The sequence below is a fragment of the Nycticebus coucang genome, chromosome 10 (genome assembly GCF_027406575.1).
Source record: "Nycticebus coucang isolate mNycCou1 chromosome 10, mNycCou1.pri, whole genome shotgun sequence".
NCBI classification, from domain to species: domain Eukaryota; kingdom Metazoa; phylum Chordata; class Mammalia; order Primates; family Lorisidae; genus Nycticebus; species Nycticebus coucang.
Genome location: NC_069789.1, coordinates 61,110,819 through 61,126,662, shown reverse-complemented (window position 1 = coordinate 61,126,662; position 15,844 = coordinate 61,110,819). Strand labels below are relative to the sequence as shown.

The 15,844-nt window shown below is 45.8% G+C and overlaps 1 protein-coding gene across 1 annotated transcript; it reads left to right on the top strand.

The window, feature by feature from the left end:
• Positions 1–13,125: 13,125 nt before the first annotated feature.
• Positions 13,126–13,322, top strand: LOC128597275 (thymosin beta-4-like). The gene has a single exon (XM_053607518.1). The coding sequence runs from the start codon at positions 13,188–13,190 to the stop codon at positions 13,320–13,322; it is 135 nt and encodes a 44-aa protein (XP_053463493.1). The 5' UTR covers positions 13,126–13,187.
• The last annotated feature ends 2,522 nt before the right edge of the window (positions 13,323–15,844 follow it).

Here is a 15,844-nt window from a genome sequence, read left to right as displayed (position 1 = left end):
TAACACCACACAGCTGGTAGAAGTCTCTGTGGTAGCCCCTGCCAGCATCAGTACCCCCGTATGATGAGTACGACTCTTCTTGCAGCCATGGATTGGTGACCAGGACTCAACAGGTGACAAACTGATGCCATGTCTGTGTGCATGTATGATGTGTACACGTGTATTGTGCACACATAAATGTATGTAAGATCATCACACTTTTTGTATTTTTGAGTGATCAATCTAGACATTATAATATATACCTTTAAATTTTCACCATCTGCTTACAGTTGAAATTGTGCCACTTTAAATAAATATGAGAATCTTACCATCATATAGGTCCATTTATCAGCCCCTTTATGTTGGAGCTGTCGTATGTATTATATTTACGTATATTGTAAACTCACAATAAAATGTTACAATTTTTTGTTTTAAAATGTCATATACATTTGAAAGAAATTAAGAGAAAAATAGTCTTTATTTTTTTCTCTTTAATTATTTTTTATTAAATATAACTTTGTACATTGATGCATTTATGGGGTTCAGGGTACTGCTTCGATATGCAATGTGAGATGCTTACATTGAACTAGTAACACATCCATCACAATTACACTCATTTCCTAATAGTTTTGAAATGTACCATTGCATCATGCACATTAGGTGAGGTCCCCCCAAATACCCTCCCTCCTCCCATACCCCCTTTCTCCTCCCCCCTCTCTCTCCTCCTCCCTTCTTTCTGACTTTAGTTATGTTTTGCCATTCATATGAGTGTGTAGGTGGTTATATATTGATTTCATAGTAGTATTGAGTACATTGGATACTTTTTTTTTCCATTCTTGAGATACTTTACCAAGAAGAATATGTTCCAGCTCCATCCAGGTAAACATAAAAGATGTGAAGTCTCCATCTTTTTTATGGCTGCATAGTATTCCATGGTGTACATTAACAATTTGTTAATCCAGAAAAATAGACTTTAATACTTTCCATTTCTAGTGCTTTTCGTTTCTTCCTGAAGATTCAAATTTCCATCTGGTATTACATTCCTTCAGTCTAAGGAACTTCCTTTATCATTTTGTGTTGTAGAGGTCTAATAGCAGTGAATTCTTTTAGTTAGCATTTATCTTTAAATGTCTTCATTTTACCTTCATTCTTCACCAAAAAATTTCTCTCTAGAATTCTAATTGATGATGTCTTTTTTTTTCTGTCATTATTTTAAAGATGCTGTTCCAATATCTCTTACTTCCATTGTTTCTGATAAGAATTTACCAGTCTTTCATATTATTTTCATGTATGTATTGTATCATTTTTCTCTGCCCACTTTTGAGATTTTCTCGTTATCTTTGATTTATATCAATTTGACTATAAGGTGCCCAAGGGTGGTTTCCCTTGTATGTATCTTGCTTGGGGGTTGTTGCTTTTCTGAGATCTATATGTTATGTCTTTCACCATGTTGCAGAAATTTTGGCTATTGTATCTTCAATTATTTTTATGCATTATTTTTTCTCCTCTCATTCTCAGGCTCCAATTACATGTATGTTAGATCTTTTGCTATTATCCTACGGATCACTGAGTGTCTGTTTATTTTTTTCCCCTCTGTTCTTCAGATTAGTTTATTTCTATTAATCTGTGTTTAGTTAGGTTCACTGACTTTCTTCTGTCATTGCAGATGTGCTGTTGAGCTCACACAATTTTTATTTAATATATTATATTTTTCGATTTTAGAATTTCTATTTGGTTTTATTTCATAATCTATATTTCCGGCTCGGTGCCTGTGACTCAAGCGGCTAAGGCGCCAGCCACATACACCTGAGCTGGCAGGTTCGAGTCCAGCCCAGGCCCGCCAAACAACAATGACGGCTGCAACCAAAAAAATAGCCAGGCATTGTGGCAGGCGCCTGTAGTCCCAGCTACTTGGGAGGCAGAGGCAGGAGACTCACTTGAGCCCAGGAGTTGGAGGCTGCTGTGAGCTGTGATGCCACCGCACTCTACCCAGGGTGACAGCTTGAGGCTCTGTCTCAAAAAAAAAAAATCTATATTTCTTTGACAATACTTATTTATCCACTTATTACAAGCATACTTCCCTTTATATCTTTAAGCAAAATTATAATTTCTGCTTTAAAATAGTTGTCTAATAATTCTAGCATCTAAATCATTTTATGATGAGTCCTCACTTATTGTCTTTTCTCTCAACTATGAGCCACATTTTCTTAGTTTTTATTATATTAGTAATTTTGGATTGCATCCTGAACTTTATGAGTGATATACTGTACAGCTTCTGGATTCTATTCTTCTTCCTCCGAAAGATATTGATATTTGTTTGACTGAACTCTGAACTTCAAACTCTGTTTTCTTTGTGGTGAGCTTACTTCCAATTGGGTAGCTTGGATTCTCCCCAATGCTTGCATAGTTAAAGGGCCAGTTAGAGATTTAGGCAGAGTTTATATTCAGAATTGAGAGCACACTCTCTCTGATGCTCTCCTTCCCAATATGCCTCTCCCCCTCTTTCAAGCTGCTGTAATCTCTCTCCGCTGATTCTTCAAGCCAGTCAGATGACAAGCTTCTATTCGAGTTTCACATAGTCTGCATGGAGCCAATTACAGTCTGCCCTTTGGTGAAAAGGTGCAAAATAGAATACTTAAACACTGAAATTTTATTCTTCATAGTGTCAGCTCTCCTTCCATTTCTGCTTGTTTTTGGTCACTCTTCAGTGTCTTCAGCTAGTTGTTACTTTTTATGTTTTCCCAGAGTTACAGCTATTATTTATAGAAAAGATGATTTGCTGAGCTACTCCACTATTGCTGGAAATGGAAGCTTCTGATCATCAGTTTAGTTACATGGAAATCACTGGTGCATTGATAAGCGCAATTTTTTTTTTTTTTTGAGACAGAATCTCACTATGTCACCCTTAGTAGAGTGTCATGGAATTATAGCTCACAGCAACCTCAAAGTCTTGGGCTTAAGCAATTCTCTTACCTCCCTTATAGCTGAGACCACAGGCACCTGCCACAACTCAGCTATTTTTTGTTGTTGTTTATTTGTTTAGCAGGATAGGGCCGGGTTTGAACCTACCAGCCCCGGAGCATGTGGCTGGGGCCCTAACAACTGAGAATGGGTGCTGAGCTGGTAAGACCAATTTTGGTGGCTCGGCATTTGTAGCTCAAGCAGCTAAGGTGCCAGCCACATACACCAGAGTTAGCGGGTTTGAATCCAGTCCAGGCCTGCCAAACAACAATGACAACTACAATCAAAAAAAAAAAATAGCCAGGCATTGTGGCGGGCACCTGTAGTCCCAGCTACTTGGAAGGCTGAGGCAAGAGAATTGCTTAAGCCCAGGAGTTGGAGGTTGCTGTGAGCTGTGATGCCACAGCACTCTACCCAGGGTGACAGCTTGAGGCCCCATATCAAAAACAAAACCAAACCAAAAAAGAGCAATTTTGGTTGAGTGGCCAGGGCAGAAATTTAACTGGAATGGTCTAAGAGAAAGTGAAAGGAATTTTAGAGAGTGAGGATTGACTGTTTTCTGCAAAGATTTTTTTTTTTTAAGGGGAAAAGAGAAATAAGGGGCTTTAGGAAGTTAAGGTGGCATTAAGATAGACTTTTTTTTTGAGAGAGAGAGAGTCTCACTATGTCACCCTAGGTAGAGTTCTGTGACATCACAGCTCACAGCAACCTCAAACTCTTGGGCTTAAGCAATTCTCTTGCCGCAGCCTCCCAAGTAGCTGGGACTTCAGGCATCTGCCACAATGCCCGGCTATTTTTTGTTGAGGTTGTCATCATTGTCATTTAGCTGGCCCAGGCTGCGTTTGAACCCTTCAGCCTCAGAGTATGTGGCCAGCACCATAACCACTGTGCTAAGGGCGCTGATCCAAGATAGACCTTTTTAAAAGATAAAAGCATGTTTTATATGCTGATGGGAATAATACAACAGGTACAAGAAATTGATGATCTGAGAGAGAGAGAGAAAAGTTGCTGGTGTTGTGTTCTTGAGCAGATGAGAGAGAACAGGACCAGATGCCCAAGTGGAAAGGTTGGCTTGGATAGATTGTGGACAGCCCATCTATAGTCACTGAGGAGGTGGAGCCTGTGGAGTTCTATTTGTATTGCTTGTGTGGTCTACAGAAGAGAACACATTGGATGTTTAGAAGACAGGACAAAGAACGAAATCATTTTCTAGAACTAATCAACTAGTGAAATACAGTGGGAATGATAGGCATCACTAAGAACCCTCTTCAGGTTGGCAGTCATGAATTTAAAGGAAGACCAGTCAGCATAGTCATGTGTTTTCTCCCCTCAGTTTTGCTACCGCACAGGTGCAGGTGTAGAGTAAGTAAAAAGTATTTAAGCAGGGATTTTTCTGGGCAGGTGTAATGAGACAAGAGAGAAGTAAGAGAGTTAAGGATGTATGCAAGGGAGTGATTTACAGATGGTCTGTGAACTCTCACCTGGGTAAGAAGGCGAAAACATAAAAGAATCAAGAGATACTTAAAATTAAAGCAATAGAATGAATGGATTGTAGAAAGAAGTCTTAGTGTCAGGGTACTCAAAGGAATGCACTTTCCACTACATTGGAAAGTAGTGGTCAAAGAGTGTGTTGCTTGACATAGCAAATATAGAGAAATTGGCATTTATTGGTCACAACGAGTTTGTCCAACCATGAAAACGAATGGCTAAAGTGGGAGAGAGGGCAAAATCTTTCGAGGAGAAGAGATCAAGGATCAGGCTATTGGAAGGATCATACTCATAGGCATTGAAATCACTGAGAATTATAACAGTATTGAGAAAGTGATAGTAGGTTGGAGTTAAAATCTTCAGGGAAATGAAAAGAGTGTCCTTGGTGCAGGCAAGGTGGGGGGTGTCTATCAGTGTCTGCAAAAGAAGGGACAGCAGTGGTATAGCATAACCACATGAGATATTTGCTCAGCTAAACTGAAGTAAAACTCCAAGGCGGCACCAGGCTCTCTTCTCTCCTAAACTGCACCTATGGTAGTTGGCAGTCAATACATAAACACCATATAGTGATGGAAATTTCTTTTCCAAGCACTCAAAGATAAGCAAAGAACAAACCCTTGTTTGAGAGTAGAGTGAGAAGGAGTCTATTCTTCACCCCTGGTGGTCCCAACAGGCAGGCTGGGGAAATATTTGGAGACAGGTGCAGGGGGTGCTGTAAGCACACCACCATCTCCCCACCAGCTTATCTTGAGAGGGAACTCACCAAGATTGGTAGAGAAGTTGGGATGGAGGGAGAGACATAAATATGAGGGAGGGTCTGGGTCTTTCCCAGAGAGCTCCTGATGCTCATCCAGGGGAAAGTGTAGCCCCAGAAGGGAGCTGCTCACGCAGCAAACTCAGACCTCTCACAGCTGTCCCTCAGAGCTTCTTCCCGGCTTCCCAGGGCCTCCCTGGGCCTTCCTCTTTTTTGCTCAGGCCTCCACAAAGTTGAGAACAAGCCCAACCCACACATATTTTGGTTCTTTAGCTTTTGAGAAATAAAAGACAAAAGTTAATGACATCACCACCCACCCAGGCATCCAAGCAAGAAACTCGGGCCTCATCTTCCATACTTCCTTTCCCATTTAGGTACAAAGTCCTGGTGACTCTAAAATGTTAGTTCATCTTCGTATCTATCCCCCACTGCCTTAAGCTGGGCCACCATCAAGCCTGGCCCCTCCCATTACAATATGGGAGCTCCTCTGCCTGGTTTTCCTCACCCACCTCCCCAGCCCCCGTGTGTGCTGCCACCAGAGTGATCTTTATAAATAATGTCATTGTGTCCTTCCCCTGCCTGGACACATCTGCCAGCACACAGATTTCTGTAGCTGGAATCCCTAGGCTGCACCCAAGGCTCTCCCAGGCTGGCTCCAGCCCACCCTCCCATCTCCTGCTTCTTCCCATTCATTCCCTCACTCCACCCAGAGTAGGCATCTCCCCAAACACGATGTGCCTGTTCAATCCCACTGTCTTTGGGACTGTTGTTTCTTCTGACTGCTGTGCCCGTCCCCTGGCTCTGCCTGTCAAAATCCTATTCATCCTTTGAGGCCCAACTCACATGCCATCCTCTCTGTGCAACCTACGTGCTTGTACCTGCGCACTGGTACTGAGCTCTGCGTACCTGGTCATGCTTTGACTTGTACAGGTGTCTATTTTTCCCCTCTGTGTTAGTGACTGGCTCGCCTTTGTGTCCACTCTCAACACTTGGCACTGTGTCCAGCGCAGAACACGTGTTCAACATGCACTAAATTGAAGAGGGCCCTGAGATTCATAGAATTGCATTGATCTTAAAAGACTTCCAGACTTCCCTCCTCTGGCCCTTGGAGGTGTATAAACCACCTTCCACATTGACCAATGGTGCCCTCTGAGCACCTGCAGAGGGAGAAGATTCAGCTATCCTGATAGCTTCTGGGTTCCTACAACTTCCACTCACTGGTCTTGTCTTTAACCCCTGGGACCATGGAAAATAGGTCCCACCTCTCTTCCTCATGACAATCCCTCCAGTATCTGGACGCAGCCCTCTTGTACCTCTGTGTTTTCTCATATGCAGCTAAACCTGCTTAGCTTCTTCAACCATGCCTGGAGGACACGGTGTAGCATCCCTCTGGCTGTCTTGATCAACCTTCTCTGAATATGTCTCAGGTGGTCACTGTCCCTCTTAAGAACTGGAGCTCTGAACAGGGAAAAGGGTATCGGATGTAGTCTGAGGGGCACCAAGTACAGTGAGACTGGAATCTCTCAGATTTGAGGCATCCATGTCTAGTCTATTCTGTCTCTCCGCCTGGAAATTGCCAGGGCTTGGGCTTTCCGAGCTCCCCTTTCTTGGAAACACATGTGAAGATCTTTTTGGACTGTGTGGAGCCCCAGACAATCAAGCTCCTTCAGCCTGTGGTGGGTCCTGTTCTGCTGTCTCTTCAGGGAGGAGCAAAGAAATCAGGTGTGGCACATGTTGGTTTGGGAATGGAATTCCCCAGAGCAGATGGATCCAGCTTCAGGATAAATTGATTCTCAGGTAATTCTGAAAACGGCAGTCCCAGCTGGGGAAGCAGCCAGCTGCCACAAGAAGCAACATCTCAATGGAACTTTCAGGAGATTCCAGATGAGCCACAGAGTCATGTATGGCCCTGGGGAAACCTCCTTGCCTGTTAACCTTTCTGCTAAAATGAGGAGTATCTGGGGTCCTTTCCAGACTCAAAAGACCTTCACGTGAGTTTCCAAGGCAGGGGACATGCTGCCCTGCCACTCTGTGCTGATACTTTACAACCCTCAGGGCTCCTTTTCTCATGTCCATTTGGTTCCCCAGAATCTCAGCAAACCTCTACACTTGTACCCAGCCTGCCCCAGCTCTGTGGCCAGGGCTGGGGATCTCCATGTTTGGCATTCCTGCAGAGATTCCCACACCCTCCTCCACCCAGCCTCTCAGCCCCGCTGAGCCTGTGGCAGGGGGCTGAAGAAGCCATGACTCAGGCCGTCAGAACTCGCCCTGCCAGTTCTACCTTCCATCTAACCACAGTGTCAGCAAAAACCTAGGAGGGGGATTGGCGAGAAATCTCTGCCACCACACACCCTCCAGGTGGTCAGAGCAAATAGAGCTTCCTTATAAACCCAGCCCAGAACTAGGCTTGTAGAAGTCCTTCCCACCTTCCCCAGGCTATGGATGCCACCCTTCACCATGGCCATGAGGTTCACAGGAATGGTCTTCTCCCTGCTGGCAGAGACTCCAACTCCAGGACTAGGCTGGTGGGTTCAAGATAATGAATAGCATTGGAAACTTGATAAAATCCGAGCCACCTTGTATACAGGAGAAATTGAGGTTGATGGAGACAGCCTGCCCCATAGGCCCCGGGGGAGGTGACACTGCCTTCACTAGCCACTCCCTGCCCAAAAGGGCATGGGAAGAAGGTCCAGCAGACTCAGCTTCTCACTTCAGAAAAGAAGTGCAAGGGGTCCCTCAGGACCCAAAGATCTTTGCATGAAAATCTTAGTGAGTGGTACATGTGTGTGCTAGAAGGAAATTTGATTAGCATTTCCCAAAGTTAGTTCCACAGAATGTTCATAGGTGCTAAGCGACAAATGAGGTTGCTTTTAGAAATGCTGGGCTAAATGAAGTTGAACAGTTTCCTTTACTCATTATACCCAGAAGCTTTAATGGGCTAATATGTATCATGGCAAAGTAAGGAAGAGAAAAAGACAGAAGTGGCCTGATGCCCCTTTCAACTTATTTCATTGCAGAAAAACTTTAAACAGAACACCAGTTTCAGAAGCTAGTTAGAGCAGAAACACTTAGATTGTTGATGCTTACTTTTTAAAAATTTTGTAGTAATAGGGGTCTCACTATGTTGCCCAAGCTGGTCTCAAACTGCTGGCTTCAAGCAATCCTCCCACTTCGGCCTCCCAATCCCTATGCTGGGATTACAGGGGTGAGCCACCATGCTCGAGATAAATTTGATTTTGAAAAAAGAGTCTGAGAGCCCAAGCAAAGTCCATCCTGGAACAAGTCAAATGGCAAACTAGATGGGCACAGACGAGGAGAGGCCCTCGTCTCTGCTGACCAAACGCAACTGGTGAGACCCAGCAGAAGAAATTCTAGCACATCCAGCCTGGCCAGCCGAGAGGTGGGTGGGCAGGCCCCTGTGAAAGCAAGATTAGAAGCACCAGACAGCAGCTGGGCGCCTTTCACGTCATTTACAGAATTTTACATGCTCATTCCTCTCTCTGGTCAGTCGGGCAGCAGCTGACATGAGTTCGGTAATTCTCAAACCAGACGGTACACGTGGATGTCTGGGGATCTTGTTAAAATTCAGATTCTGAGGTTCTGCATTTCTGCAAGCTCCAAGGAGTGCTTTTGTGCGCCCTACTTTGAGCACCATGGTCCTAGGAGCCAATCTGGGAAGGCTCCTAGAAGGGCAGACCTGTAAGAGAGGGGCAACCTGGAGGGAAGAGATACAAGGAAGCAGCTGGCGTGGCAAACTCACATGAAAGTGGGGAGAGTGTGCGAGCAACGCTGGTGTTGGGGGTGGAGGGTGGAGGTGGGAACGGGAAGTCAGAGAAGTCTGGGAACGAGGATTTTAAAGCCAGGAGTGATGTGGGAGACAAAGGCCAAGGTCAGGCTACTAGCACCATCTCTCAGGGCCTGCACAAGTGGGTTTGATGCTAATTCAGGAGCAGTGCCCAGAAACCACACCCAGGATGAGCACTAATCCCTCAGGAGAGGGTGCAGTGGCCTGGGGCTTTGTGTCCCTGCAGGAGGCGGGGTGTCCTCAGCACCCCTTGCTACCCGGCTGCACACAGCAGGGCAGGGCAGGCTGGGCTGACTCGGCCACCAGGCCCATCTTCCCATGACCAGCAGGTCCCAGGCTTGGCTGGAAGGAAGGAGAGGGCGGGAAAGAGGGACCCAGTCAAGGCCCACCCTGTGCCTCAGGCCTGGGAGGGAGAGGAGCCTAAGCTGGAGAAACCAATGAGAGGGAGGAAAGTGAGCACCACAAGTAACAGAAAGGGACATGGAGACAGAGGCCACGGGACCTTTTGTATCTCCACATTATCACAAAGAGAACAGTGAATGCACGTATGTTTGTATTTACATAAATGTATTTACTTACAGTTACATAAACTCACCTGAGGCCCAGTGTGGAGGGTTACATTTGTAATCTCAGCACTTTGGGGGTCCGAGGTGGGAAGGTTACATGAGGCCAGAAGTTCCCGACAAGCCAGGGGAAAATACCAAGACCCCATCTCTGCAAAAAATAAAGAAATTAGCCAGGCCTAGTGGGGTGCATGCCTATAGTCCCAGCTACTTGGGAGGCTGAGGTGGGAGAATCACTTGAGGCCAGGAGTTGGAGGTTGCTGTGAGCTGTGATGACACCACTGCACTCCATCCTGGGTAACAGAGGAGACTCTGTCTCTAAAAAGAAAAATGGAGGGCGGTACCTGTGGCTCAAGGAATAGAGTGCCGGCCACATATACCAGAAAGGGTGGGTTCAAACCCGGCCCCGGCCCCCCCAAAAATGGAATTGGACCCAGGGAGTCTGGCTTCAGAGTTTGTCCCACTTCTTCTTCTTCTTTTTTTTTTTTTTTGTAGAGACAGAGTCTCACTTTATGGCCCTCGGTAGAGTGCCGTGGCCTCACACAGCTCACAGCAACCTCCAACTCCTGGGCTTAAGCGATTCTCTTGCCTCAGCCTCCCGAGTAGCTGGGACTACAGGCGCCCGCCACAACGCCCGGCTATTTTTTGGTTGCAGTTCAGCCGGGGCCGGGTTTGAACCTGCCACCCTCGGTATATGGGGCCGGCGCCTTACCGACTGAGCCACAGGCGCCGCCCCAGAGTTTGTACCCCTAAACATTTTCCAGAAGAAGCAGATTCTGGGACACATGTGACTTCCCCCTACTCCCTGCCCTGACCCTTAACTGGGCAGAATGCAGAATGGGCTGCTGGTGGCCAGGACAACAGAACCACTTTATCAGGCATGGCAAGACAGCCCAATCTCTTCTTGTGAAAATCTCTTTCCAACTAGTCACTCATTCGGGGTGCAGCAGTCCTGGTTCCAGACAGTTCCTGAGCTCTTCAGATTGTCAAATATCTGTTTGCACTTGCCCCAAGGCCCCCAAATCTCTCAGTTCCGCAAGACTCTCTCTCTGTCCTTTTGGGAACACTGTATATATGTAACCTGTTCAGTAAGAGCCCTCAACCCCCTGTGCTCAGTCATTCATTCAGCAAACAGCTACTGAGTGTCACCATGTGCCCAGTGAACAGAGCCATAAATCCCAACTCTCTTGGACCTTATAGTCGAGTAGAGAGAGACAGACCAAAAAAAAAAAAAAAAAAACAAGATAAATAATGAAAACATATTGTGTGTAAAAGACAGTTAAAAGCAAAAAAGTCAGGCTGGGGAGGGGACTGGAAGTGCAGCATGGAAGGGACAGGGCTGCCAAGTTAGCCTCACAGGGGGGAGTGGTCTCCCTGGGAGGCTGGGCTAAGGCACAAAGGAGGTGAGGTTTGAATGTGAGAAGCTTGGTTAGTTTCTCAGTAACTGACACCAGCTGTGGTTTGGGTAGCCCCTGCCCTGCTGGACAGCAGGTGCTACTAAAGGTTCCAAATCTCCACAGTCTCTTTTGATTTTACAAGGGCCACATTTTAGTTATGAAAACTGTCTTCATCCATTCCAAATGCCCATCTCCTATTTAATTCAAAGCAGCCCCTTCCATCATTCTCCAGCTCTACACAGACTAGACTGGGGACAAATGGGAGCAGGGCTCTGATCCAGCGCTCTACTCGCTCACTCGGAGAGGACCTCACCCTTCGGCAGGTATCCCATGTGTCAACTAGAACAGCATGGTTGATAGTGTGGTCTCAAGAGGAGCTGAGAATGTAGATTGGTCTCATCACTACGTACACTGTCTAGTCCAGCTGATCTTATTTTATTGATTAAATTGGTTGTCAAAACTTTCTGGATGATGGAAGCAGTGAATAGACTTACATTCTCATGCAAAATCCCTATCTCATTATGGCCTGCAGTTTAGATTGGGTTGGGTTGGGGGACACATCCCTTGGGCCTGCAGACTCCTTGTCCCATGAAAAGGAATGCAGTCAGAGGAGAGCCAGAGTGGGACCTTTTAGAGTAGGAGGTGAGGGCCCACAGCGAGAGCCCCTGTTGCCCAGGACCAAGGATGGTGCTGGAGGGAACACAGGCAGGTGGAGGTGGCACACTGGAAATAAAGGCCACCTTCAGTGTACTCTCTCCAGGTCCCTATTCTGCCTTCTGCCAGTGTAAACTCACATATCTGTCCATCTCCTCCACTACCAGCCCAGGTCACCAGCCTGTCCCCACCATCACCACAGGAATGGTTTCCTAACCAGTCTTCCCATTTCCCCTCTGCCCTCCTCTAGCCAATAGGTCTCTCCACAGCCAGAATGATCTTTTGAAAACGTAAATCACTATATCCTTCCTTTGTGTAAAATTCTCAATGATTTCCCATCACTCCCAGAGTAACGTCCTTACCCAGGGTCTCAAAGCTTGGTCTGTCTGCCTTGTTTCCACCCCTCCCCTCTCTGCCCGCTGCAGCCTCATTCCCATCCCTTAACCACACCAGGCTCTGCACCTGCCATTCCCTGCAGTCCTAGCATCGTCAATCTCTTCCCCCAGCTGAATCTTTGTGGTTCCAACTCAGCAATGTCTTCCTCAAGGATGCTTTCCCTAAACCCACCCCTCCACTTAAATTACATCCACCCTAGTCATTCTCTCTCACAGCACACGGCTCTATTCCTTTCCATTACTCTTCACAATTTGAGACTTAGGCACACCTGTGTGTATGTGTGTGTCTACATCTATACATTGGCCCGGGGTGGTGGCTCATGCCTGCAGTCCCAGCCCTCTGGGAGGCCGAGGCAGGAGGATCACGTGAGTCCATGCGTTCAAGGTTGCAGTCAGCTATGATGACACAATTGTACTTCAGCCTGGGTTACAGAGTGAGACCCTGTCTCAAAAAATAATGTGTGTGTATATATATTTGTATGTCTGTATTTATACACGTGTGTAATATACATCTATTACCTATCTATAGGTCTGTCTATATTCATCTGTCTAATGTCCCCTTAATAACTCCACTTGTCTTTAAACGTAGGGAGCAATCTTGGTCTGTCCCTATTTGTAACCCTGATAGGTAGCCAGTGCCTGGCCTAGAGTATACAGGCCCAAGGGATGTGTCCCCCGACCCAACCCAATCTAAACTGCAGGCCATAATGAGATAGGGATTTTGCATGAGAATGTAAGTCTATTCACTGCTTCCATCATCCAGAAAGTTTTGACAACCAATTTAATCAATAAAATAAGATCAGCTGGACTAGACAGTGTACGTAGTGATGAGACCAATCTACATTCTCAGCTCCTCCTGAGACCACACTATCAACCATGCTGTTCTAGTTGACACATGGGATACCTGTGTCAAATACATGTTGGGTTTATGTAATGACTGAATCAATGAATCAATGAATCCTTCTAACAAAAACATTGACCTTCAAGCAGATTCAGTGTGTGGATTTATATGAATGAGGTAAACCTATGACCCTTTCAAAATCAATGCTATTCTTTTTCTAAAGTTACCATTGTTTTGACTTGCTACAGTACTTTGACAACTGTAAAAAACAATACAACTCGATTCAGCGGTTGCCACTGTGCAGATTGGACTCTTCCAGCTCTCACACCTCGCTCCGCTTCCCCACGACCATGTCTGGCAAACTTGATATGGCTGAGATGGAGAAATTCAATAAGTCAAAATTGAAGAAGATGGAAATGCAAGAGAAAAATCCACTGCCTTCCAAAGAAACAACAGAACAGGAGAAGCAAGCAGGCAAGTCATAATGAGGGCAGCGCTGCCAATATGCACTGGACATTCCACAAGCATCGCCTTCTTATTTTACTTCTTTTAGCTGTTTAACTTTATAAGATGCAAGGATCACACATGCGGTGCATCTTACAAAGGTACATGTGAGCCTTGGCAAATGTGGAATGTAAATGTCTTGACAAAGTAACTAGCATGATGCCAGGAGGCCTATGTCAACTAATGAGATGAAAATGTGTCAAATATTCTATGAAACAAGTGTATGATGCCCCATGATCATATTGATGTACACAGCTATGATTTAATAAAAAAAAATAAAATGAAAAAAAAAAACTTTATAAGATGCAGAGAAGCTGGATCAAGTTTAAGTGACTGTGCTGCCCCTTTCACATCAAAGTATCCAGAACTACTGACAACAAGGGCCACGCCTGCCTCTACCATCTGCCTGTCTGGCTGGCAGGGAAGGAAAAGAACTTGCATGTTGGTGAAGAAAGAATCAGGGTGGGACGACAGTGAAATCTAGAGTTAAAACTAAGCTGGCCCAGGGTTTCTTGCAGGCTGTAAAATGCAGTTTAATCTAAGTGCCATTTTTTTTCGTTCAAATGATTTAATTATTGGAATGCACAATTTGTTTCTTTTTTTTTTTTGGCCGGGGCTGGGTTTGAACCCGCCACCTCTGGCATATGGGACCAGCGCCCTACTCCTTGAGCCACAGGCACCGCCCACACAATTTTTTTCTTAATGCAAATAAGAAGTTTTAAAACCTGAAAAAAAAATACAACTCTAATCTTGAAATAATTTTGCCATATTTTCCCTCTCTGTCAATATTTGATATTTAGAAGATCAACTCTTAAATGAGATCATCTACTTGAGGAATGATTTTTCTCACTTGTCCATTCAACATGTGCAGAGGGCACTGGATGAACAAGCCAGGACCCCAAGGAGCACCCCACCCAGATGGAGACAGAGATGAGGGGATCAACCACCACCACTGTGTGGGATGGGGCTATGTGAATCCACAGTCATTTCAAATGAGCAAGGAGCAGTGGTAAGATCCTCCATTCATAATCCTGGGTGCCCAGGTGAATGGTCAAAGTTTTGCAGTAGACAGATTTGAACATTGTTCTTCCCACAAGTTTTTCTATGATAGTATTGATGTACATATACTTTGTATTGTATAATCATAAATTATTCAATTATTTGTTGGCTAAAATACAGGAGCAATTACATGAAAATATGCTTTTCTGTGTTTCTGTCAGAAATTTGACTTAATTTGGTAGAAAGTATGCCATGCAAATAATTTTAAAATCATAATAAAAATTCAGTAATCAGGATCTTGCCCTGTATGACTTCTGATGAGTCAGTCTCCTGGTGTGTAAAGTGGAGTTTCTGTGTAGCACCTAACTTTGCATGTTACTGTAATTAGAGAGTGTATGTAACTTACACGGCAGTGCCCAGCACACAATAGGCGCCTAGTATATGGAGGTTAATATCACTTATTAGTATTAACATGTAGCTGGCTTGTAAGTTATGTCTAGCATCTTCCAGCAGAATCCACTGCTCACCACCTTACCTGCCTAAGGAGATGGGAAATGTGGCACCGGAGAGGTCTCTGTGTCAAGTTCAGTGGGAAAAACTCTGGTTTGTCTGTTACTCTTACGTATAAGTGACGTGATCTCTCTTCATCCTCACCAGCCTGCATCACCAGCTGCCTGTCATCTTCTGGGAATCGGCAGCGTATGGGTGGGTGGAGAGAGGATGGGGTGAGGCAGTGTATCCTAAGCAGGTCTTCCTGTCCCGCGTTCAGCAAGCCCAGCACAATTGATCCCAGCCTGGAAATGACTCTGCCTCTCCCACCCCACCCACCACTTTCCTGAAGAGCAGCCTCAGCCCCTCCCTGGTCTCCTTCAGATTTGCATTGCCAGGCCTGACTTGACTTTATGGAGAAAACTGCTTTGGGACTGGGGTGTGCTACAGGTGTGGCTAGTGTGGCCAGTGCTGAGTGCAGGGCCAGGGGCGGGGCTACCACCGACCCCCTCCCCCCCATACAACCTCACCCTGGGCCTGGGCGCTCTGCACAAGTGTGGAATCGTTTTTCTGAGTCTTCAACTGAGAGCAATTTAAATTCCTATGATGCTGGGGTGGGGGCTGAGAACCACTGGGTTGAGCAGGAGGGTGGGGCTGAGGCTCTGGGAACAGCATCAGGGAGGGAAGGCTGTGCCGGGCACCCAGAGCTGATTTCTGTAAAACACAGGCCCAGGCTGACTGGGCCTCCAGTGTGGGGCAGCCCAAAGACCATCACCCCAAGAAGCTGAGGGAACTCAGGAGAGGCCCAGGAGGCTTCTTGTAGTCATGGGGACTTGAGCAAGGCCCTGAGGCAGGAGGAGCAGTTGGACAGGCAGAGAAAGAAGGGCATTCTGGGGGTAGAAAGAGGCATGCAGGCCAGGAGGGATGGCTCATCCTTGTAATCTCAACACTCTGAGAGGCTGAGGCAGGAAGATGGCTTGAAGCTAGGAGTTCAGGATCAGCCTGGGCAACAAAA

Excerpts from the sequence above, each read along its gene's own strand:
- LOC128597275 (XM_053607518.1), top strand. The coding sequence starts at position 13,188 with ATGTCTGGCAAACTTGATATGGCTGAGATGGAGAAATTCAATAAGTCA.